This window comes from Ips typographus, linkage group LG1 (genome assembly GCF_016097725.1).
Source record: "Ips typographus isolate SLU linkage group LG1, UJ_Ityp_2.0, whole genome shotgun sequence".
Taxonomy (NCBI): Eukaryota; Metazoa; Arthropoda; class Insecta; order Coleoptera; family Curculionidae; genus Ips; species Ips typographus.
The window spans coordinates 4,365,641-4,391,851 of record NC_138422.1 but is presented as its reverse complement, the minus strand read 5'-3'; the positions used below and the strand labels follow the sequence as shown (position 1 = coordinate 4,391,851).

At 33.3% G+C, this 26,211-nt stretch overlaps 2 protein-coding genes and 1 long non-coding RNA gene across 3 annotated transcripts in view; 2 read left to right on the top strand and 1 right to left on the bottom strand.

Moving 5' to 3' along the window:
- Positions 1 to 283: 283 nt before the first annotated feature.
- Positions 284 to 4,736, top strand: Lst8 (MTOR associated protein, LST8). Its single transcript, XM_081988804.1, has 5 exons — positions 284 to 773; positions 823 to 1,005; positions 1,871 to 2,038; positions 3,886 to 4,116; positions 4,201 to 4,736. The coding sequence occupies exons 1-5, from the start codon at positions 473 to 475 to the stop codon at positions 4,317 to 4,319; spliced, it is 1,002 nt and encodes a 333-aa protein (XP_081844930.1). The 5' UTR covers positions 284 to 472; the 3' UTR covers positions 4,320 to 4,736.
- Positions 4,737 to 4,879: 143 nt separating this feature from the next.
- Positions 4,880 to 6,969, bottom strand: LOC145735138 (uncharacterized). Its single transcript, XR_014179587.1, has 2 exons — positions 6,822 to 6,969; positions 4,880 to 5,124 (listed from the first exon to the last, which is right to left on the bottom strand). It is a non-coding gene; the product is annotated as an uncharacterized LOC145735138 (long non-coding RNA).
- A 3,692-nt stretch (positions 6,970 to 10,661) lies between these two features.
- E23 (ABC transporter G family member E23) overlaps positions 10,662 to 26,211 on the top strand; it is a 132,402-nt gene continuing 116,852 nt past the window's right edge. Inside the window, exons 1-2 of the mRNA XM_081995525.1 lie at positions 10,662 to 10,890; positions 16,148 to 16,286. Coding sequence (XP_081851651.1) covers positions 16,165 to 16,286 — 122 coding nt within the window. The 5' untranslated portion in view covers positions 10,662 to 10,890; positions 16,148 to 16,164. The remainder of the gene's footprint in view (positions 10,891 to 16,147; positions 16,287 to 26,211) is intronic.

Here is a 26,211-nt window from a genome sequence, read left to right as displayed (position 1 = left end):
TGATACCTTCTTAATGGCAGGCTAGGTTACGGACATGCCCTCAAATGTGCAAATGTTCTAACCAATTTGTTTAGGCTGGACTTGATTGTGTATAAAACGCTCTAATTATACATATCTGGATCAGGAATGAACCTTTCTTTGATTTTTCACTCACAACTTGCAATCAACTACACGAAATAATTAAAAAATATAGATACACAGTATAGATGGCGGTGATTTGGGTAGAAGAGTGTATTAAAAGAAAAAAAGAAGAAACAATAGGTTTCAAGATACCCTAACCTCACAAATGTTATTGTTTAATAAAAGGATAAAAAAAAAACAAAACACTGTTCTGTTTAAATAAAATTACTCAAAAATTATAAGAAATTTGACCAATACCAATGAATTACAATTATGTTAACAAATCTTTAGTTAAAAATTAATTGCCATTCTTCAAGTTTGTAATATTTTTTAATTTCACAACAGGATAAATATGTTAACAGATACTCTGGAAAATGATCAAATAATTTTAGCAACTGGTGGATATGATCACACAATTAAACTATGGCAAACATCTACTGGAGTTTGTCACAGAACTTTGCAACATTCCGATTCTCAGGTAAATGCTCTGGAAATCACCACTGATAAAAAATTACTAGCAGCAGCCAGCTACCAGCACATTTACATGTATGATTTAGTTGCCAATAATCCAAATGCTATAGTAAATTATGAAGGGACTTCAAAAAATGTTACCTGTGTTGGGTTTGGTGAAAATGGCCATTGGATGTATTCAGGTATGTTACTTAATTGATTATTTATGCATTTAACAAAAGTGTAAAACAGGTGGTGAGGATGGAACAGCAAGGATATGGGATCTTCGCTCCAAGAGCAATCAGTGCCCTAAAATGTTCTTCACTCGATCATCAAGGGAAGATTCAGAAAAAAGTGAAGAAAAAAGTTTGTCACCAAGTTTGACACCAATTAATTGTGCAGTTTTGCATCCTAATCAAGTTGAATTAATTATTGGTAAGTTAATTTATGCAGTTACTTTTTCATTTTTAATTGGTTAATCCCTTCTTTGTGAGAAACAGTTTATGACCATAATTGAAAAAAAATTATTTGTGGAAACTTTTTGAAAAATGTTACTATTGCCATACTACCTACTATAATTAATTATGTTTATGAAAAACATTATTTTTATATAGGTAATAATCACTCATGCATTCAATGCAAGTCTTTGTCTATAAGGTGAGCAGAAAATATAATTTTGAAGACAAATATACTGTGTTAATAATAATAATATTTTGGTTTTAGTTTGTTGGTTATCAAGTTCTTTAGCCACAATCTCTACAAATTATTATAATAATTTACCAATTTTTTCAACAATTTAATGTTTAAACTACATTTTTAAGGTCAAGTGATTGTTTTTGACAATGTCAACTAGCTTTTACAGTGTTGTAAGCTCAAAATTGTATAATTAATTAATTAACATCATGTAACGTGTATTTTACAATTTCAGCTTTAACAACTGTCTAAATTTAATTTACCAAATGATCAACATTTAAGTTACATTTTAAAGTCACGTGACTGTTTTTGACCGGTGTCAGTTGGCTTAGACAGTGTTGCCATCTCTAAAATGTGTAAAAAAAATGATACAAAAAAATTTCTAAATTGTATAAGGATTTTAAATTTTGAAGAAAAAACATAATAAACCTAAAAGAAAAATCAAACTTTAACACCCTGTATTACTTTAACAAAGCATTTTTGAAATATGGTCTATATGGCAAACTGGCATTATTTTTCGATGTAGAATCGCTAATCAAAATTTTTCGCAATCATTAGAAAATACCCTGTTTAACCTTATTGTTTTTATTACACTTTTATTTTAAAGGTGACCAAAAGGGAGTTATTTATCGTTGGGACCTTCGTTCGAAAGAAAATGACATGCTCATTCCTGAGAATGACGTGATGATTCTTAGTATTGACATTTCTCCAGACTGCAAACAAATGGTGTCTGTAAACAATAAGGGTACAGCTTACATTTGGAGTTTAAGCCCTGGTAACGACTCCACATTATGCAGGGTGGTCCAGTTTTAAATGTTAATAATTCATATCTCATTCTCGATAGCCCAGCAAAAAATAAGATTATATAAACATACATTATATAATTTTCCTGAAAAATGCTTCTCAAGGAAAATACAGTCCATAAAAGTTCAGTTTTAAAAATCGGTTTCTTGTCATAACTGTCAGACCGCTGGAGCAATTTTAATCAAATTTAGAACAAATACATATGAAATTAATACTCATTATGTGATGTTAATGACGTTTGTCGACACTGTCCAGTGGTGTAAATACAGAAAGATGGTTTTAATTTTTCGGCCTTATTCTCTACGTTCCTGGATATTTTTCAAAAATTTCAGTTTTTTTTATTTTACTTGTTCAATTTGACAAAATAACTATCTCTTATAAAATCTGATTTAAAACTTTGTTTACCAATTAATTGAGTTATTACGTTCAAAGACCCAAAACCAACCCAACCCAACTTAAAAATTGTCTTGAAAGCGGTGAAAATTGACTTAAGAAGCTTAAAAAATGTCTTTGTAGCCAGTTTTCATAGTTTCCAGACAAATTGAAAGACTTTAGTTTTGAAAATTGACGTATTAACCAATAAATTTACTTTGAAATGGTGAAAATGCAGTTGAGAGGCTTAAAAATTATCTTTGTAACCAGTTTTCTTACAAATTGAAAGACTTTAGCCTTGACAATTGACTTGAAAACTGTGAAGATTGACTTGAAAGGCTTAAAAACTGTCTTTGTAGTCAGTCGTTATAGTTTTCAGATAAGTTGAAAAACTTTACTAGTGAATATTGTCTTGTATCCATGAAAAACTACTTTATCTAGAATTTTTGACTACAAATTCACACACTTCAACCTTGAAAATTGACTTGGACGCCAAAGAGTGACTCTGAATCAATGAAAAGTGACATCAAAAGCTTAAAATGAATTTCAAAGATACATTTCAATATTTTAGTCTTTAATACAGGATATTGACATTAGATTCATGAAAATTGACTTAAAACTTTCCAAGTTTTTTTACTTTACTTTTCATTTTCTTAGAACTCTGGACTATTTTTAGAGCTTTAAAACTGCTTTCAGCTTGGAAAATCGAGTTTTAGGGTTACCTTCACCAAGTTTTTGACATAGCAGACTTAAAAAACTATTTTTACATTTTCGATAGGCTTAAACAGGCCATTTCACGCTTTGTCAGTATTAAATTGACTTCTAGACGCTTCATTGTGCTTTAAGACTGAAAAATCGAATTTTAAACTATTTTTTATAGCAAAAGTTAAGTAAGTTTCAGACCTTTCATTGATAAAATTAAACAATTTTGGCATTAAATGCTACGATATTAGTCTTGAACACTAATTTTTAGAATTAAATTAGTTCGAAATTTCGGACTGTTACCAGTGTTTAATTGAATAAAAAAAAAAGTTTACCTATAGTCTAAAAATTAACTCATAAACCTTACAGATGACCAGATTTGAATCCTTTTGAACCATTTTAAAGTAAAAAATACAATAACCCAAGAGACATTTTTGTCAATTTTGAATAATATCCAGTGAGCGTAGAAAATTACGAAACGAGTACTCTTTTCATAAATACTTGTTCCAAATTTGATCAAAATTGGTCCAACGGTCTGACAGTTGTAGCAAAAAAAACGATTTTTGTTTAAACTGAACTTTGGAGGTTTGTGGCTTCCTTAGGAAGCGTTCTTCAGGAAAATGACATAATGCATGTCAACTTATTTTTTGATGGGCTATCGATTGGTGAATTATTGACATTTAAAACTGGACCACCCTGTACATTAAGAAAAAAAAATGCTGAAAACAATGTCATCAATTTAAGGTTCCAGCCTCACCAATCTGCAACCGAAACACAAATTTGAAGCTCACAAACGCGCAATTTTAAAATGCAAATATTCTCCGGATTCCAGTATGTTAATTACAACTTCCGCTGATCAAACGGCGAGAATTTGGGATACCCGCGATTACACGTTGCTTCAAGAATTAACCCAAGATAATCAGAGATGGGTATGGGATGCTGCTTGGAGTTTGGACAGTCAATACGTTTTTACTGGTAAGCAAACTATTTTACTGCCATTATTATTAATCAAACATTAGAAGGAATTTTTAAAATGATTTATAAAATGTTTTCTGTTAGCTTCTTCCGATAACTTTGCTAAGCTGTGGAATGTAGAGTCGGGAAAGCTTGAAAGAAAGTATGCAGGCCATCAAAAAGCAGTGACGGCTTTAGCATTTAAAGATTGCGCGGCAAACTAACACTAAACATCACAATATACTGCTAGAGCCTAGTTAGTTTCTATCATGTGTCAAGAAATGGGTGCTTTTTTTACCACGAAAATAGCCACTGACCAGCCTAGCTTATCACATTTTAAAAACTAACTATTACTAGCTGTGAAAAAGAACTATATGATTTATAGAACTGTGTATTTTTTGTTATTTTTATTTTTAAGACATTTTAATAGTGGAATTTCTGACTGAATATATTATTTGTGTATGTGTGTTCGGTCAATATCAAATGTAATTGTTTTTTTAAGATTCTACTATTTTCTAATAGTTAAGTATGTTCAGCAGGAAAAAGTGATTTTTGAAATATTTGATTATTAATTTGTCATTAAACCCGGAGAGAAAAAGTTCCACGCAGGAAAAGACATTAATAAATTAAATTACAATTTATTTTATAATGTTTTAATAAAAATCTATCCACATGTGTATCTGTGTATAAATAAAAAATGTGCGATTTTTTGAAAAGTAGGCACCTGATTTTTAAATGATTACTTATATGCAATAGCTTTGCCGCTCACTGTATAAACAAGTACTTGGAGATATGCGCAATTTATTGAAAAAAAAGTAACAAATGAAAGAAACATTATTTGGACATAGGCGGAACATCGCTTGGAATGTTATCCTCATCGATGACGTCAGGAGCTTTGATCTTATTTTTATGTTTATATTCCTTTGGATTGGGACAGTGACATGGGTAATCCTTTTCCACTAAATAATTCCTTACTATTTTATCGTAAAAGAAGAATCCGCCGAGAAAGCTTATGGTTGTCAAAGAGGCCTACAAAATTACAGAAACGTGGTTAAACATAAACGATCCTTTTAACTTTGTAGCTATAATATATTATACAGTATGTTTCAGGTTTTAATACGCAAACTTAAACCGCATATTTTACGTCCAAAAATAACTATAGTTTGCTATAAAAACTATTCCAAAAATGCTGTGTTAAAGAAATACAGTGTGTTGAAGCTTTCATTTTCTTTTAGATTTAGCCCCCCAAACTTTTTTTGTAAAAAGATCTAAATTCTTATTCGATTTAGAAACTTTTTGTAACATTTATTTCTTCTTAAGCTAACTTAACTGTTTTCAAGCATTTTTATTTTCAGAAAAGACATCTTAATTTCATAATGCACATTGTAGGGAAATTGAGCCGGGTGTTTATTCTGATAAATTGTTTTTCTGAAAAATTACATAACTGTAACGTGTATGATGGTCATATCTTTACCAAATACAACATACAGTTTTTGAAATTGTAACGGAATTATCTGGTCGATAGTTGAATCGAATTGAGCTATTTAACGTTATTCGGGGCGAATGCTGTGTTTTTGTCACCATTTAATGTGTAAGATAGTTTTGAAGGTTTTCAGTACCGAGAAGTCTGGTAGGTTCAGCTTGTAGCCTTTCGGGGTGAATTGCCAACGCGTGTTGTGTGAGGTGATTTTCCCTGGTATTATTAGGTGGGTGGTACTATGAGATTGTGGACCGTTGTTTTTGTTTGGAGCTGCAAGGGGCTTAAAGCCCAGATGTACGTAGAGATCTCAAAAGGGCTTATCGCGTACCGCTACTTGGAGCTACAGCAGCCTCGTTGATTCGATGAATCTAACGATGCTGGTCGGATGCAGCTCCCTTAGTTTACTGAGCCTCAGCATAGGCTGTCCCAGAAGAGTGTGACAAAGGCGAGAAAAGCCCGCAACAAGGATGACATGTACTTCAGCATGAAAGACAGTGTATCCGCTGAGAAGATTACTCTGTGACATGCGTCCGGATCTGGCAAAATGACTAGCTTCCTCGCATCCTTCTGCAAGTAATCGGTACGTGTACCAGACGTCACTATGCCGGAAGAATTCCGGCTCATTTTCCTTTGAAGAGATTTGAGGGCGCGAACTTGGTAATCTGATGATCGCTTGAGATCAGTGGGAGCGGACATCGGTCTGTAGCTCCGTCCCATATCCTGCAATAACCGTATGAGTATGCCTGCAATTGGCCGCCTACGTGTGGTTTGTAAGCGTGGCGTCCATTCTTGCACAAAGTTCCAGAGGCATGAGGTTCAACATCATCTCCGGAGCTTTAGTCCTCATTGCTCCCGTCCGTAAGTAGTTATGGGCCTGACTGCGGTGCAGTAATAGAGCCAGTAGAGCACCCTGATTGAGACGTCGATATCGTCCGATTATTTTTTGTTTGATTTTCGGCATATAAACCTTTTTGTGAGAAGGCTTTAGTAGAAAAACAAAATATTCTGATATGTCGCTAGTTGACTATAGTAACTCTAACCTCACAGAATTTCACCAATTTCGACTATACAGCTTAATTAATTAAAACGATGAACTCCGCATCGTTTATATTTTTCTAGCAAGAAGAAAATTAGCAGCAATGTGAGAAACAATAAATTAAAGCGTGTGTCCACTTAAAACATTTAAACGTGACAAATTGGTTTACTTAAGATTTATTTAAATGACAGTATAATTTTAGGTGCTTACGTTTTTTATATTCTCCGCATGTTTTGTGGAAATATAGCGATCCAAATATTGCATAACGCGATTCCACTTTCCAAAACGGTTTTTGTCGCCAGAACGCATCATTACAAACTATACATTTACATAACACAATTTTGACAAATTTGTTAGTCCTTACGGACCTCTGCAGGGCATTCGGGATTTTTGGTTTTGGTCAGTTTAGTAAATAAATAGATTCCAATAAGAACTGCATAGGTGGCAATCGCTACCTACATCGATAAAAAGTGGTTGTAGATTGTAGGCGATATTAGACTATTTCAATGCTTACATTTGCCCGTCCTTTTATGGTACTACTGTTAAAATACCGGCTTAGTCCTTTGAGACTGGGATCATCGTATTTATGGAGCGGTTCATCTCCTGACATTTTGACACTGACAAGTAGAATTTTGGTTATTAAATCATCACATTAGTCAATCATTTCAGGTTAGAAGCCTGACAATCCTAAATTTATACAAGTGAAATAGAGCTCAATAAAAGGGGAAATATGTAAAAACTGAATCACTCTTAAACCATATCGTTAGACTTAACATTTAAAAGTGATGACTAATTTTATCTAAAGCATAGTAAATATATGATGAGATATTCATCTCGTTTAACATAGTCCTTATATTCACGATTCCGATATTATCAATCTTAAAACTGCGAAAGATAAATATTTAAACAGCAGGTGAACGTAAAAGGTTTCCACACCGACGCTTTATTTTCCTCGACGTGCAAATTTTTCTTGAAATTTATTCATTGATGCATCTATCCCCACAACGATAGATTATATAAACGAAACAGTTTTTCTCGCTCTACAAAAGCGATACCGCATTGTAATTCCGCATTAAATAACAAATAAATTTAAATACATGATCAGATTGTGCGTTGGGTTATTGAACCCGACTATTATTGTTGTATTGTGTTTGAATTTTTTCCTTATCTGTAGGAAGAAGAGTGACTCCAATTACATCTGGAAAATTCTGGATCGTTTTCGTTTTTATTGGAAACTAATTCTAGAAAAAACTGAAACTTTCCACTTTCGTTATCAATGTTAACAATGCATACGATGTATGTGTGTTTTTTGGTTCTAATCGCCTTTACAACCGTAAGTAGGTACTATGATTCTGTCGAAATCTGCAAACTATTTTCTATTATCACAAAATTGGTGGAATATAATAAATTGTGTAACGTGTGAACGACAAATTACCTTTATCTTTATTTACCTTACAAATTAAAGGGTATTGAACTTTGGTAAGTTGTTTTGCAAAAGTAAATTTTTTCGTTTCTGATATTGCACAAGATCAAAAAGTTCCATATAAAAATTGATCGCTATTTTTTTTTGTTTGAGTTGTCGATATGTAACATTTTTTAGATATAACTAATGATTCAGAACAATGATGGTGTGAATGATCTTATTTCTTTGTTAATGCGCTTTGGGTTTTCAATTAACACTTTCTTGAACGTTTTTTCCTTCTAGATTCTAGGGTGATAGTCAAAACACTTAGCCCCAAACATCAAAAACCATAGTTTTTTTTATCAATATCTAAGTTTTGTTTGATGTTTGGAGCTAAGTGTTTTGAATATTTTTAACACTCTGAATAAAAATTTGATAGTGAAATGTCATAACTCATCTGTTAGAAAAGTATTCATTCAAAAACACTGAGGTAAAACTCATTTTTCGAGATGCAAACTAAATTTCTGATGTGTGTTTTTCCATAAAAAGTGAATTTTCTTGAAAAGTAGTTGCAGTAATTGAAAACGGCCAAACCAAAAAAAATCTAAAATTCTGAAGTATGCAATCATGAGTAGATTTCAAAAACAGTTTTGGAGGAAATAATTTATTTAAAACCATCTTAAAACTACTTTAGATATTTCTACACAGTTTTAATGTAACCTTTTCCTATTTAGATTTTGTGTCAATCAACCACTTAAAATAATTATTGTTACTAATAACTTTCGACATAATGAGAACTGGAATATCTTAAAATAAAAGCAAGTAATTGAAAGTTTGTTTTTGTAATACGTTTATCTAACAAGTCTGTTCATGTAACACAAATGTAAATTACAAAATGAAAAACAAAATCCTTCTAGCCTAATTATTTCTTCAGGATTTGCTACACATTAGGCCTTTCAAATAAAGCAAAATATTTTGGCCGATTGCTTGGATCTTATAATATATGCCGGCGAGTTGGCACTCAGTTGAAGTTAAAGTAATGTTATTGTTGGGGTATTAGGTCCAATTTAATTAAATATCCCGAACTAGAGAAATTCATGAAATTGAGAATAAATTGTTATAATAACTTTCAGGCAGTGCAGCTATTTTCGTAGCTAAAAGCTGCAAGTGTGCTTTGGCTTGACTTTTCACTTACTAAAAAATAGTCATTTTTCATATGATATATCCTATGATCGAATCCTTCATAAATTATCTACCAAAATAAACAGCAGTTGGCATGCGCAATTATCATAACAAAGTGCCCTTTTCATACTTGTCATGGTTTTTCCATAAGAAATTGTGATTTATTATAATAATAAAGAAAAATACAAAGAGTATGGTGCAAATGCCGAACTTTGCGGAGCCATGACATCTTTTTCCTGCCGATTCCTCTCTTTCCCTCAATCTTCCCCTCAATTATCAATTGCAAGGATTGGTACCTCTCGTTGCGTATTACTTGGCTCAGGTATGCTGTTTTTCGACGTTAAATGGTGTCTAGCAGTCAAGACCTCATCGTGGGTTCTTCTTACAGTCCATGGAATCCTCAGTACACGCCTATAGACCCACATCTCGAATGCTTCCATCAGCTTGTTCATAATGCTCACCTTCAGTGTCCATCCCTCCATGCCATAAAGCAACACTGTCCAGACATAGCATTTGACAAATCTAATTCTCAAGCAAAGATCGAAATCAGTATTGGTGAGCACTTTTTTGAATTTTATGAACGTTTTCAATCCGCCATCTGATTTCTGTGTCTCCCAGTTTTCACACAGCCACGTTCTTAGATTTTAAAATGTATTTACTCGCTCTATTGGTTGATTCTCATATGTTAGGCTTGCGTTTTGAAATTCTTGTGGCTCTGTCGATTTAGTCTGCTGTCGATTTAGTCTTCTTGGTGTTGATATTGTTGATACAGTGCCCATGTTCTTACTGCATTCCCCGACAGTCCCAAGCATATCCCGCAAATCCACCATGTTATCTACAATTAGAATTGTGTCGTCCGCATAACGAATCGCCATATAATCATTAACTGTAAGTATCAAGTTTTTTTGACCTCTGAGTTAGACGAGTGTTTGCACGAGTTTCTAAAAAGAGCTAGATGACTGAACCAAAGTTTTGTCTGTACTATAATACTATTTTCTTTACCTTTCTCTAATCAACTTTTACGTGTAGCACCAGGTCACAGGATCCTAAAAAGTTAATTATCGCCATATAATTAGCTCACTATAATTCTCTAACTGCATTGCTTGACTGTAAGTATCAGGTTTAAAATTATACTTTGGATCAGAAAACTACCAGAGCATATGAAGATTTCCGAGTTGAGTACCCCTGCTCCTGAAAGTCGATGGCGCTTTAAATCCCTGAGCTAGACGAGTGTTTGCACACGTAAAACTTGGAGCTAGTTGTCTGAATGTCCATGGTGCTCTTGGACACCTATGACAATATCCCCTTATCACTAAATTTATCATCAAAGTAAAACTTAACTCAAGTGGTATACATCAAGTCACTTAATTCCTAATTTCTTCTGGGAATCACCCTACCTCAACACGAAAGCTTTAAATAAATCAATCAGTACCACCAGCATCATCAGTACTGCCGGATTCATCTCGGTCGGATGCTTTTCCGACAAATCGAGAAGAGAACTGGCAACGTCGGTGCCGAGTTTGCGACAAGTGCGTTTTGTTATCGCGAGTATGGCAGTGTTTGCGCGCCCGTCCGACGGGTCGATTGGATAAACGGTCGTTGTGCCCTTTCGGCATGCCGTGCATTTAGAACTGACGTACATTACGCGCAGTGTAATCAACAAGTGACAGGAATAGTGACATCACTATTAGGCCGGTAAGTACGATTGATGGCGCTATTCTTAACAATAAATCACTAGAAAATTTTTTGTTTTATAAAAATTAATTTTTCCGGTTTTTCAACTTTTTTGTTAATCATTAAAACCGATTTGAAAGTTTTAAGAAAAGTACGCAGGATTGGTTAATAAGTTTCTTGGAATAGAAAGTTGCGGTGGAAGTAACGAAACCAGATGGGCAACGCAATGTTTTAATGATTTACTTATATCGCTCTGTGTTTATAATTATTAAGACATGAGTGGCAAATAAAAATTTTCAATTTTTCATACGCACATAAGTCCAGTTTAAATCAGTATAAATTACATAAATAAAAGACCAAAACAATTATATAATTTTTCATGACCTACTGAGTCATTAAAAAACAAATAGACTCAGTAAGCTTAGATTCAAAAAGACTCAAATGTGTTATAAATGAAAAAATATTGTTCCTTAAAGTGATTAAAGAAGGGTCTAAAACAAAACTTAAGGCTTTATTTATCATGTTATTTTCTAACAAAAAAAAATTTAAAAAAATAAAATTATACTAACGAATTAGGTTTTGTTGTTTGCATTCTAAATTACAGTCAACGAAGGCAAAAATACGTTTAATCGAGTCACAATTATTTGGAGTAAAATATATATTTTATGTTGCAACATTAAAAATCGTGTTACACAATTTTTTAAAATAATTATTTCATATACTTTAACAACAAAAATTTTTATAGTAAGTTAAAACAAAAAAATAAGTTAAGCATTTCTTAACTTAGGGAAATATGATAGACACGTTTTATCTAGGTTAGGTTCAATTAAGACAAAAATGGTTGAAGTTAACCAAAAGTCGAAAAGAAACCTCAATTTAATTTTTTATTTTTGAGGTTTTTACTTTTTGAATTTCTGTAGATTTACTCTCTAGGGGGTTACCAGTAATGCTTAAAAAAAACATAAATAAGAAGGCAATTGACTCATTATATTATAGGCGGCAGTTAATTCTTCTCCCAATACTATTTCATATTTAATATGGTTTTTCGGAGGTGTTTTCAAAAACAGCATTTAAAACTTTTTAAGCAAAAATAATTGTATTGAGTATAATAGAAATAGTTAGAAGGTTAGATGGCATCGTTCCAACCCTTGACCTTTGGCAAAAATAACTTTTCGTTCTAGGAAGACATTTAAATGACAAAACGTATGGGATTTAAGAAAAGTGGTGAACATATTGGACATTTTAGTTTAAACAGCAAAAAAAATTCTTCTGAAACTCTAATCTAATGTGACCACAAAAACTCATCAAGACTTGTTTATTTATTATACAACAAATCATAATTATCAACATGTTTTGCTTTATAAACACCGAGTTGAGTATGTTTCATAAAGGAAATCTAAAGAACTCAACTCTGGTGTTCTCGGTGACCGTTAAGTTGCACTTCTAGTGCAACTTATCTAAAAATCCAGCTGGATTTATTTGGCTTTATCACTTGGTGATGAAATATGTTCTAACGAAGTATTGATCTGGCCAATCTTATCAAAATACAGATTGCCAGTTAAGTATTATTAAACAAATCAATGACCAATAGTGCCATCAGTTCATATATTAGGTAACTTATTGTCAGTTTTGTTTTGCAGCACAATATGCTTTTCAAAAATATATTTTTGTTCTTATAAAAGTCCTAATTTATTAACGTTTTAATTCAGAAGTGAAGAACTAGAATCAAGTCAGTATTTGTGAAAAAGTTAAAGATGGCGTTAAACGCAGCCAATCAAAGGTGTTGATACTCTAACGTGTGCATCTACTTCACTTATTATTTAGATAAAAACCATAGAGCCCATATTAAAAAAAAAACATTTTTCAGTAACTTTGAAATACAATTTTTTTAAATACTCTGGCCAAAAACTAATACAGATTTAAATTAGTGAGGAATGAATTTTGTTGTTTATAAGTATTAAGGTAGCTCAGATTGTTTGCAATGTTTTTACTTACTATCCCTCTAAATTTGGGCTTGGCAACTAAGAAGTACGTTTTTAGATGGATGGATATATCCATCTAATAACTAATAGTATCTCAAAATTAATATCAAGATTTCTTATCTTAATAGTAACATTATCATAAATCTGAATTACTTATAAAGAACAAGTAGTGACCACCAACACTATTAATTTGCAAAGTCAACAAGTTTATACACTGGGAATGTCAACCTAAAAAGAAGAGCAAGATCATGGAGTAATTCTCCAGATTACTTCACTCAATATCTCTTGATATCATCTTGATCATAATCTCTCTTACTCTCAATATCTCAAAAAATAAAAGAGCAATCAACGTGTTTCGAGCTGTACCCATCATAAGGGTCGTAAGAAAAAAAAACACTCTTAGATAAACAGTCGTGTAACATATTGTGTATATTAATTATAATAATGTGTACTGTTTCTACTTACTATTATTTTGATTTATTCATACTCTCCGTCCTGGTGACTATAAACAACGATGCACAAGGTATCTAAAAACAATACTTAAATATTTTAGAAGGTGATTTTATGGACAATAAATTCTTATAAAGATAGATCATCAAACTCATCTCAAGTGTGAGAGTTTAAGAGATAAAACTTTTATGACAAGACTTCGAAATGGTAATGACGGCTTTATTTAATTGAAAAGTTATGAATTTTTGCTAGATTTGACTGTAGCAATTAAACCATATTGTTGTATAAAAAATTCTACTACAATCAAACGAGTTTGATATTAGTAAACACATCATCATTTTTGTGAGCTTCTGTTCAGAAGGCTTTAGGTCCATTGCAATAGATTTGAGGACACACTGCTAAGATCATCTCTTAGTTTAGCTTAGGTTAGGTTATAGGTAATGCTTCTCTCACAATGAACGTCAACATAATACTAAACACATAAATATAAACGTAAATGATGGTGTAAATGAGGAAGATTAATTTTTTTTCTTAGATAACGTGAACGTATCTATTTGTTTACAATTAATTGCTGCTTTTCTTGACAGATTCAAATTAATCATAACGTTGATAAAAATTAAATGAAACTTTATGTTTACGTTCATTGTGAAAGAGGCATTAGATTAAAAAAGCAGCTATAAACGTTAAATGCGGTTAATTTTTATTAGCGTTACATGTGAAAAAATGTAGGTACGGATTACTTTGCCTATTTCTCATGGGAATATTATACATACATATGAACCCATAAAAACAATTTTTATAAAATCGTTCAAAAATATACACTTTTTTAATGATTGTTAGTGGAAACATATTTTCTTTTTTGCACTTACTCGAGCTTCGGTCTTATAACAACTTCCACTTGCGTGCAAAAAAGATGTACTTTTCGCACTTGTTACATAAATAACTATTGATTAACTTTAACTAACATTTTTTTTGCACTTTTCAAAATCATAAGTATCTCTATAAATTCATAACTGCAAGCACCTTAGATAAATGACTACTGTTCAATCTTCTTTTATTAAGCTAGCTGAAAAATAGGCTAGGGAAAGGCTTTTATTGACTGAATATCCAGTTTCATGAAGAACGAACAACTATGGATCTGGGAATGAGGGCAATAAAAGCTGTCTAAACGATAGTCAATAAATTGCTGAAATGGTTTGACTTTAATTTGACATTGCAGTATAAATATAAGCTGTTATCAATTGTGATCAAAATCACTCGTTGATATGCCTTTATATCGGCAAAACCAAGATCGATTGCCTTTATTATTGACCTAGGTCAAAAATGAAGATAATTTATAAATTGTAAACCAATGGAGTGATAAAAAAGTAGTACTTATAGTATATAGTACTAGTACCTATTTATGATAGATTTAAAATGACGAAAGATAGCTTTTAATGTCCTAGCAAGACGCAAGAGGAAAAATTGCTGATCGTGTCCGTGTGACCGTTATTGCCTCAATGCGACCATCTTGTTTAGGCTTGCTAGACTCAAAAAACGTCAAGTACTTCTATTTTTAAGTGTTTAATCATGTTGCGGCTTAGGGAAGATGGAAGAGCAGCAACACAAATATTTTGAGTTTTTTACGATCCCAGAAAATAACCGAGATACAAAATGTTGAAAATATTGAATTTAATTTTCAAAAAAAACTAAAAAGAGTCGAATATCTAGGAAAAAGTTAGAGTTACGAAAATTTTGCAAATGTTCAGAATGACTTTTTTCACTCAGTGCACGTAGAGCGTTAGTTTCAAATTTAACTGTTTTTCTTATTGTTTTTTGAACACCCTGTATATGTTCAATCATATAGCGGTTAGAACGAGGTGAAAGAGCGGTTCAAGACGAAACCCGAAAAATAGCGGAGATACGGAATTTTCAATATTTTTATGCAATTTCCAAATAAAAAGTAAAAATAATCGAATATCCCGGAAACGGTTAGAGTTGTGGAAATTTTGCATGATACCAAAAATGTTCAAAATAACTTTTTGCGACGATTAAACTAGGTTTACACTCACTTGGAATCGGCTAAACGCGGTCACAACTGGCAGAGCGCTAGTTTCAAATTTCATGTTTTTTTGTTATTAGAACACCTTGTATATGTTTATTCGTGTTGCTGAGGAGCAGTTCAACACAAACATTTTGAGCTTTTTACCGTAACTAAAATCCGTAAAGTGGCAGAGATACGGATTTTTAAAAAATTTTATGCAATTTTTAAAAAAGTCGAATATTTCGGAAACGGTAAGAGTTACGTAAACTAGGCAAGACACCATAAGTGTTCAGAATGCAGCTGCTAATTTCGAGGATTTTATCTGTCTAAATTTTGCGATCAGGAGACCCAACTGTATTACTTTAGCCTATCACATAAATAATACCATGAAGAAAGATCAAATCATAATATAACTCGTAATATTATTAAAGAACAAAAGTGCAAACAAAGATGAAAGTCACTGGACAGGACATTTATTATTCTTTCCCAATGAATTTGAAGGCTTTGTTGCTTATCAAGTTTTTACTGATATAATAATATGTTCTTCCAATTTTGCCAAAAAACATAGTTTATCGTTCAGAAAGGTTCACAATTTTAATTTCTCATTTTCTTTTTTTTTAAGTAAAGTTTCCAAAATAAGGTTTTACAATTCAGTTTGGTCTTTTGGACATTTATCGTTGTTCTCCCTGGTTCTTCAAATGAAATTCAAAATAAATACTGAAAAATGTTGCATAAAGATTCATTTTTTGGTCATCATGATATAATTTTTGTTCGTACAGGTTTTGTATTAATACTTAAAATTTATTTTTTTTTTAAACTTTAGGCCAGGCAGCCGCGGCCATGATCATCTCCAAGGATCTGTTTCTTCTCGGAGACCAAGATTATTTACGCCTGCCAAACAAAGACGAAAAAAGGCCCCAAGGGCCCAATATGGGCCGTTCTAACACTGCCCCCAATCACAGGTAAGCATTACACTGATAACTAAATTACATTTTTGAGCATTTTTTGCACTTATTTTGGTATAGTTTTTACATTAGATGATAACTGTACTCCAAATTATAATTGCGAGTCATATTCATAACGGGTGACGTTCATTCATAAAGTAACACATCACTTTATGCCACGCCATTCATATTGCGCTATTAAATCGAACCACTTTTCCTCTTGAACATAACTAGGCCCTGTCGGTGCATTCACGGGACAACATCTCTTTCATTACCTCAATTTCCAACCTAATTAACTGATTAAATCGCTGCTACTACATCGAATTAAGTTGATGACTTTATCCGAGTCCGCTCCTGCTTTTAGTGTTATATCGCGATTGGGTGACACACATGTAATTTTGGGTCAATGGACTTTATCATTTTGTATATATGTGTGTGTATATAAATAAGTCCATATGTAGGAATTAAAACGACTGAGTATTTGATTACATGTATCAGGTACCCATGTTTTGCTTCAACCAAGCCAGTTGCTACCGTTTCGAATTTCTTTTGAATGAATTGGAATAAGTATATTTTCGGGTTAGTCACATACAAAACTTGAGTAAATGATAAAGAATGTAAATAATATCTTTAAAAAAGCAATATTGACACATTGTCAAAAAGTCAGGGAGATAAGCCTAGAACACAACGAACTGTTTATCAATATGCAATGCAACTTAATAATGTGTATTACCTCTAATTTTGAAATGGTATACGGCTATTAACCAGATAATCCATTGCATTAAAGAAAATAAATTGCACGGTGCAAGGTACAGTATATTGTGTATGCAGCATTATTAGTGGGTAGTAATAAGCGAACGTATTAGTTAAGTGATTCTCATTTGGACTGTGGCATATTTATTATTATTATTTTTATGTCGACTGAATACTTAATTAATTTACTCAAATCGGTTAATAAAGAGCGGTTTCAGTTGATTTATTATTGCACGATAGTAAATTTGTAGAATAGCACAAGGTGTGACAGGATGAAAAAACAGTCTGTTTTTTGGGTGACAGTGCAACTTTAGACTGGGTTAGGAGGACCAAACTGATGTTATGAATAATAAAAATGAAATGACCTTTGCCGCTTGACCTGTTTTATACAATCATAAACAAAGAACAACAAAACAACAGACAAGCTACAATTGTTAATAAACTATTGAAAAAGTATAGTCATTTTCACCGTTTGTCTTTTATTCTGTTATGACTAGCTACCACTCATCAAGAGTTATTTAGTTTGGAATTTCTTAGTTTTTCTCCCTATTTCTCTAATTATTTGTATGTAATCTTACAATATTTATCCCTTCTTTGACTATTATTAACGTAGACGGTGTGAATAAAATCGTAACTCTACAGTTTATGTATATACCTATTTGACAAGTAATGTCAATAAATTGTCCTCGAAATATACTAACTATTACCGTAAACCGTGAATTTCAGACTTTCAGTATTACCTTAATAAAATGATTTCAGACTATCGTTTATACAGTTGTTGACTTTAAAAAACTCTAAATTTGAGATTTTGGAAATTGAAACTCCTTGAGTTGGAACAGAAAAACCAAATAAATTTAAAATGTTGATCTCTTTAAGAGTGAATTTTTGTTACAGGTTTGTCGTAGACATAAAACAACTTAAGCATATTGGCAATATGCCTAAGCATTACTCTAAATGCAATGGCAAATAGCAAAACAGTTCAAGTTTTTGCTATTTGTCTAGGTTTTTACCATTTGCATGCTACCGTCATTTGACAAATAGCGAGTTTAGAGAGTATAATTATGAGATTCAATAGAGTATAATTATGTTCTGTCCCGAACCATTGTTTGTGGTGGTCAAAATCACCATAAATCGTAATTTACTATTTGTCCAACTCTAAATTATTGTTCAATTGATAAAAACCAACAATCCAAAATATTTAGGTTAATAAAATTGTCTTTATAAGACATATGCAACTTTTATATAGGCCAATGAGTTACAGGATGGTAAAATTGCATGAAAATAGAGTATTCTATGTTAAGGACAGAAAGTATATCTTTGTCGCTTTGCTTAGACCTAGACGAATAGCAAAACATTGAGAAAACTTGTCCTGTTTTACTATTTCTTCTTCTTATAGTGCATCTCTTACCGGAGGTTTGCTATCGTCACAGCCATCCGGACCTTGTTGACTGCAGCTCTGAACAGTTGCACATTGCTACAGTTAAACCAATCCCTTAGGTTGGATTAGGTTAGGTCTCTTATTTTAGGTTAATCTTTCCTTAAATTCTCAATTGGGGAAGTGTTTTTCTTTCCTCTCATTATAGCTTGTCGATGTCATTCCTCTTGAGGGTCCATGATTCAACACCGTACAACAGCGCGGAAAACACGTACAACGAAACATCCTCATCCTAAGTCATATTTTAATATCGCGACTCGTAAATAACTTCTTCATTTTCACAAATGTTGACCTGGCTATTTTTATCCTCGTTTTTATTTCTCTTGTTTGGTCACCCGACTGTTCTACCCAGTGCCTAGATATTTATGTGTTGAAACATTGCCTATCGTGGTGTTTACCACTGTCAGGTTCGCATGGTTTAGATCTTGTGGGAATCTTGTAACTCCCATTAGCTTGGTTTTCTAACTGCGCACTAAGTGACTAGGCGGAAGGTACCACAGAGAATTGAAGGTACCACAGAGACGTGGAGAAAGGCGGAAGGGTACAGACAAGTCAAGGAATTAATTGGAATCTCAAGCGACGCCAAGGCAAAATCCAAGTGGTTGATGTCAAGGAGTCGCAGGGCCTTAAAAACTCTGGTTGCGGTTCTGACAGGCCACAGTGGCCTAAACAGACATTTGCATCTACTAGGAATTGGTGCTAGCCCCTTTTGTTCACAATGTGGAACGGCGGAGGAGACATCAGATCACCTATTAGGAGTCTGCCATCGCTGGTCGTCTATCAGGAGGCGCTTTCTTAGGGCCTCCACACTCTCCTGCAGGGAACTGTCTTCCTTGAAGTGGCGACGAATCCTTGCCTTCGTCAGGGAGACGGGACGTCTGGGTGGCGTAGGTCAGGGGTGGTAAGGTGGAGAGGGTTTGAGGGAAAACGGCGAAAAGGGCCTTAAAGCTTACTCGCCGGACCTTTTAGGGTCCCCACGCATTAGTACTACTACTACTAGTTGGTTTTCTTAAAGTTAGTTTTTAGTCCATACTAACTTATAACTATTCCGACTAACTCATCTTCTAGAGTTTCTCTAAAAATAGCTTCGTTATAGAGGTGAAATAGAAGCAGTATATGTAGATTACTAATTATTCTAACGTCTTCGGAGTCAATGTTTCTGCTGACAAGCAGCTGATGTAGTTTGTAATGTTTCACCTTTTCAAATGCCTTCTTGAAGTCGATGTAACATGCATACACTTCTTGGTTTATATTGAGTCAGAGCTGAAAAAAAACGTCAATTAGTCGTCTATTAACAAAAATAATCCTAACCATTTAAGTGAGTAAACTTGAAAGTAGTGTTGTTATCTTTTTGGTGGCTTACGTCAACTTATACTTTTTACAAGTAGGAACTGGTCATGAAAGCATGCAGAAACCATTTCCGTATTTCCAGGGTCAGGTTTATATTTCCGTATTTTTGTTAATATAATATTTGCTTAGTTTGATAGGTTCTAGTTTTAGTAATTTTTTATGCCCTACAATAGCAAATAATTGGAAAGCAGTTTGGAATGTCCGGTATGTCACATTTATGGATATAAACCAGCTTATAAACCAACACTGTACAGAATGATTCCTAAAATTATAAAGTTACCTTTAAGTTTATTGTCAATCATTACAGGTACTGGTTGGAGTAATTTTATTGATAGTTTTTAATGATAGGACATTTCAAATTTATTACCCGAATGATAAATTTGAACGTCGTGTGTCATACTTAAAAAATTGTGCGTGTGCCCCGAAATTTATGCAGATGCGAACGGTTTGTGGCACGCAAAATGCATACAAATATCGAGATAAAATTTGGGCCGCTGACCTTTGGGCCAGATTTCCAACACAATGCAAATCTTGAATAAAACCTGTGTGGGTGCGACCCCTTTTGAAGAAAAAAAAAATGATGATCGGGACGAGACCTAACTGCGGATGAGAAATGTTGGGATTCAACAACAGCCATACTGCCCATGCATTTTGGTTTATTGGTCACTCGTAAATATTTCCATAGTAGCAATAGTACAACATCGTAATAAAATGTCAAGTTAATATGTAATTACCGTGCAAGTCATTAATGTTTTCAAGAGGCCATGCAGTATTCAAAGAGCTTTAATTCGTGTTTGCGGTAATACACACAATGACTATTCACAAGCCTTATTCAAATATTTCTAAAGCGGACATGCATAACCTAGATTTCCTAGAAGCCAAGTCAACATAGATCTGACGTATTCATTTTAATTCTGATTGGTTCAACAGGGACTTTTTGAAATTTTAAATCGTTGATTTCCGCTTGATGGTTTCGTTTACCACATAAGATTCCACCCGGTGGCCATGACCGTCCTCAACCAATCAACCTGGTACTCAAATTTAATTGAGTTAAGCCCATTCAAATTGGGGATTTTTTTCAAAATCCTTCTTTTCTTTGTAAACGGTAATCTTCTTATTGCTGGCTTAAAGTAGTGCATTGTTAAGGAATATTTGTCTTGGAAATCAAAGGTGAAGGTACTTCAAGTAGGATTCAGACTGTCAAACGGTTTATAACAAGATTTTTTTATATGGGAATAGATTTGTGGCCCTTAGAAAAGGCTTATTGGTAAACATTTTTTGAAATACTGATGTCTTTGTTTGCTTGTCAGATATGCGTAACATTGTCAGATTTTTTATACGTTTTAAGTGATACACAAAGCATGGATCTATTTTATGGAATGTATTAAATGTGTCGACTAAAATCTTTAACTGTATTTAGTTTAGAAACTATAAATTGTCTTTATTATCATTAGCAATCTGCTCAAGAGGGCAATGAGCAGGCAACAATCAGGTTCTTTAGACACATATAATAAAATACCAAAAACAGCTGGATTGGCATCATGGTCAGCCAACTAATAATAACTGGAAAGATATCCTTTTCTCTTACTTTTTCTTGACCTTACAAAAAACACGTTTGACGTTTTTATTTCGGTTAGATTCATAATATAAAATTCAGAAATTTCGAACACTTGTCCTAATTGTAAATTATGAAAATGAAAACTTCTACCTTTTATTAACTTAATGTAAAAATATTCCTTTTAATAGTAATTTCGACATAATAAAAATCATTTGCACTAGAAAACAAATTGGTTTGTTATATTAAAATACATGAGAGGTTACCATTAAATTTAAGTTAACTTAAGTAACGACAAGCCTATTATAACCGCTATTTTTTGGAAGAATATCGTACGACATACAAACCATACACGTATGTAAGGACCATTACCCTTGATAATACAATTATAACTAAAGCTAAAAATTACATTTTAGGTGAAATAAATTTTACTTTTAAAACTCTTAAACAGTGTAGGTATGTGGTGTTTTGCGACCGTTCAAACCATGAATTTTGTTTTCGGTTCATTTTAATTGATACAGCATTGTTCTATTTTTGTTCAACTTGTCTTTATAGTTTTGGAGACTAATATTGCATTTGAGTGATTTCAATGTTGTGTGAGCTCCAATCCATTTTAATGCAATTGGTTTTAAATCAGTTATTGACTACTAAAATTTCTTCTTTATTTTCGTTTAATTTTGACATACTTTTGTACAACACTATTCAAAAGAGTGATTTAATGTGCTACTTAATTCAACTAGTTAAGTAAAGTAAATAACTCATGTTCACTTAGTTACTCATTGTTTATTATTTTTTTATGCAAAGTCTGTGAGTCGCAATTTTAGTAACTGGTTACATAAATAGCTTGTATTTCCTAAAATGCATTTTTCATAGATGTGCCTAGAATAATTTCACTTTTATTCTAATTTAACACTTTATTAAAACTGAAACCAAATACCATGTAGATAAGTAACACAACGTTTTCGGATCTATGTTTATAGGTTTCTTGGTCCATAAAAATGTTCTGAAATATCAGGTTTTTGTCAAAACTGTCTCATTAAATATTTGCACTTCATTAATCGTTCCAGAGTGTTGCAAACAAGTAACAACTGTTAACTGTAGTATTTTAGAAAATATATGTTTTTACCGCATTAGGTATTCCGAAACTATTTCAATTTCTAAACGTTTTAAAACGGCACATTGTTTTTCCAAAAAGGCAAAACAAAATCCCAAAGCTTCCAGTCAATTTTTGAAAACTCTAGTCTGTAGCCCTAAAATTATATTTTTGGAGTGCTTTGGAGGTATGTAGTACGAAATATACAAGATACCGTCATTTTGCTTTATAAACTTCAGAATTCTTGGCGAGAGGACAAGAATACTTGTCTTGAATTGTGAATTCTTGCCTTGATTTGCAAAGCAACACGAAATTCTCTTTTAATTTAGGAAATCTCATTTCTTGCGCAAGGCAAAAGAGGATCAAGACAAATGGAAGGCTTGTGGGGATCAAAACTCTGAAAATGCTCTTCATCTGATATACATTATATTCTTCAACAAACAAAAAATTGTTTGCTGATCTCAAAAAGTTTCTAAAAAAATAAGTTGTTTGCTTGAAATTGAAATTCTAAATATATTTGATAAAGTTTCTGTGACATAAATTTCAACAAAATATTATCATGAACACTAACATCAATACCTACTAACAACATGTCTTCTTCATTACATCAATAGATAAACCTTCTTTTCTGTAACATATTTCTATAGACTTATTATTTATAGTATTTCTAATAAATCCATTCATACTCTATAACCTAAAATCAGTCACCCAAATAGATTAAAATAGCACAGCAACTATAGTACAATAGTATACAAAATTTAAGTATTTTCACTGAGGTTAATTATACTTATTCATCGAATATCCATTTTCGAACAACTGTAGTAGAACAGTGGACATACTTATTGTAATAACAGTTCTATTAATTTCCTTCGTGCACATGTGCATGTGCTGTGCTTCTTCGGACTACATTTGCACCACTAATACCGACTATTAGTTAGTTATATACAGAACAATTTATCTTTCTTAGAACAACCTGTCAAAAGTATTTTGTAAAAGATGACAATAAAAAACAGAAAAATACCAATCCTGTGGAACGCCTTTCCTGAAATTGAATCGCATAGCCACTAGGATTTGTGTGTTGTTTAGTCTGTAAATTAGACCTAAATTTACTGCTGGATACTGAAAATAAATGCAAGTGAAACCTATTTGACCATATTATGTAAATAGATTATAAGAGTGAGACTGTTATAATAATTGTTGTTTAAGCTACCGCTGATTATTTATCAAATGTTTTGGGTGGCGTTTGTATTTATTTTGCATAAACAGTAGGCGTGTGAATTCACAAGATCGGTGGCACAAATAATCACATTACTGAGTTATTTTTGATGGCTAAATTAGGACAACGACAGCAGTGCTATGTTATTTGGTTGGCTTACATGATTTTTCTTGATTGAGGGTTGGTATAAGAAAACATTATTAGGGAGAAATTTTTAAAATATAATTATTGTATTATTTTAAACCAAGTGGTGCCAGGTGGTCTTGGTTCGCAAACTGTTACGGCACTTTAGGTTTACGTTACTCTAAAGAGCAAAATGGATCCGAACTGCTCACCACCGAGCAGAATGCTCAACAAGCTGGATAATGATGAAAAAGCAGAAAGTGAAAATCTTCCATTTAAAGGATAAATTGTAAACTTGTCAACATCGCATCGTCGTAAGGCTAGCCTATCCTTGCCGAACCTCTCTTTTCACTTTCAGTGGTCGTTGACCCCCCCAGGTCCCCCCTCTCAGACCCCGCTGGCACACATCGCTACGATGCCGCTGCACCGAAATATAACGGCAGCACCGGAGCTGTTCGGTGCTCCGTTCGGGCGGCCGCTGGATGCATTCGTGCAATGCAATTTGGAGTTTGGGGAGACCTGGGGGACGATTTGGGAGAGAGGGGGGGTGAAGGGTCTCGGGGGCGACTACTCGGATTGCAGCGTAAATATGCGGTTTTTCTCGTTTTGCCGATAATGCGTTTTTGATATGACGATGTGCCAAGCTGTTTGCTTTGGGTGGTACTGCCATTGGTTCTTTGCGGATTAAAATGTTTGCCGTTGCTCACGAAGCAAGCAAATGCTTGACCTGAAAAAGTCGCGGACAGCTGTTTTCGTTTTTAGGTTACAGTAACTATACTCTCTAATTTCAAACGTGCATTTTTGTTAATAACGAATTCTGGTTTTCTGATACATCCAGAATACTTTCCAGTAATGATTTTTTGACAGTAGTCCAGAACATGAAAATTGTAAATTAATTCTATCTGGCACTATTAAGCGAGAACCTTTATAAGCTGTCTAGTAGACCTTAATAAGATAATTACATAGTAAAGATAGACGTCAGTTCAGAAACATAGACAGTATCCACCTATGTAATTAGACTCGGTTGTTGAAATATACCAGTCTGTATACAGGGTAGGGCATATTTTTATTCAAATTTGATTGAACTGCACTGCAGACTTTGCAAATTTAAGCTTTCAGGCCTGTCAAATAGAATACAAGGAATTGATCGATGGAAGTTGTGTCTTTTAGATGAACCTACAGAAAAGCAGTTCAGTGATCTAAAATCAGGCAGACGAGCAGGCGGCAGAAAAAAGTTTAAATATGGGGCGACAATTAGAGCATTATGCCAGTTTGTTGAAAACTCTCTGATTTGCAGATAAGCAGAAACATGTGAACCGGGTATTTATCCTAATGTTATGTTAGGTATAAAATGAATGAAAATTTGCTGCCTTCCACTGGGACAGTTGGGTATTGTGGTTCATAGATAATAAACTCTTCGATCATAGCTCACAGTTCTGAGCGAAATGTTGTCCAGATCCTCTGATCGAAGTATCTACACTTCAAAAGCGCGAAATCTGGATATTTTCATACTTAGTCTGCTGCAGTTGTTTGCGGAATATGTCACAACCGAATAAAATTTTGGAATCCTACGATTAGTCCTCATATCCAGTTTCTGACTGGGTCATGCATGAAAAACACCCAACAGCTCAAAATTAACGCCAAATGAGTTTTGTCTGAAAGAAAGAGTAGACTAAATTATATTTATTGAAAACTCTATTCGGCCTCCAATAATTTGAGACTTCTGATAAGAGTGTTGGCAGTTATGCTAGGATCATTCGCAAACAGAGACAGCACTCACATGACATATATCAAAAGGATTTATTTTTATATTTTTACACAAATTTATTTACAATTGTCATGCAATTGTTGTGCAAACAGAGAAGACCATGAAAAAAGCTAGAGTACTAGGAAACGGAATGCGATGATCACGTTGAAAAACACTAGATGTTCTATAAACAAAATGGGTGCAAGTTAGCAAGTTTGACCTGATAAAGGTCAAAGCAGAACATGAAAGGCCTATTTTTGCTAGTTTTTCTCAATGCTTCTAAGTAGAATATCGTGGCTAATGCAGCCAAAGAGCCTTAGTAACATCATAAAAGCGCAAGTGGAACGTAATCACCGGTCTCAAGATGCAATATATCTTTTGAAACGGGAAACTTAAAATAGCAGTTGGGTTGCATTGACCCACGTTTAGATGGGAAATGTCACGACTTAATTACTTTTTACTACTAATTTTGGCTACAACTTTACATTGCATACACACTTTGTTGTTCACTCAGTCTTTGCACTATTTAGAAAAGATTCAAAATAGGGAACTAACCTCTAGGATATCGCAATATTAAAAAGTTCTATGCGAAAAGGGAGTTCACACAATTCAAGGGAATAAAACTACATTACCATAACATCTACACCTATCTTCTTTTTATCCAAATATTC

Excerpts from the sequence above, each read along its gene's own strand:
- Lst8 (XM_081988804.1), top strand. The coding sequence starts at position 473 with ATGTTAACAGATACTCTGGAAAATGATCAAATAATTTTAGCAACTGGT. Across the intron at positions 2,039-3,885 it reads CATTTGGAGTTTAAGCCCTG|GTTCCAGCCTCACCAATCTG; the intron begins GTAACGACTCCA and ends CATCAATTTAAG. Across the intron at positions 4,117-4,200 it reads CAGTCAATACGTTTTTACTG|CTTCTTCCGATAACTTTGCT; the intron begins GTAAGCAAACTA and ends GTTTTCTGTTAG.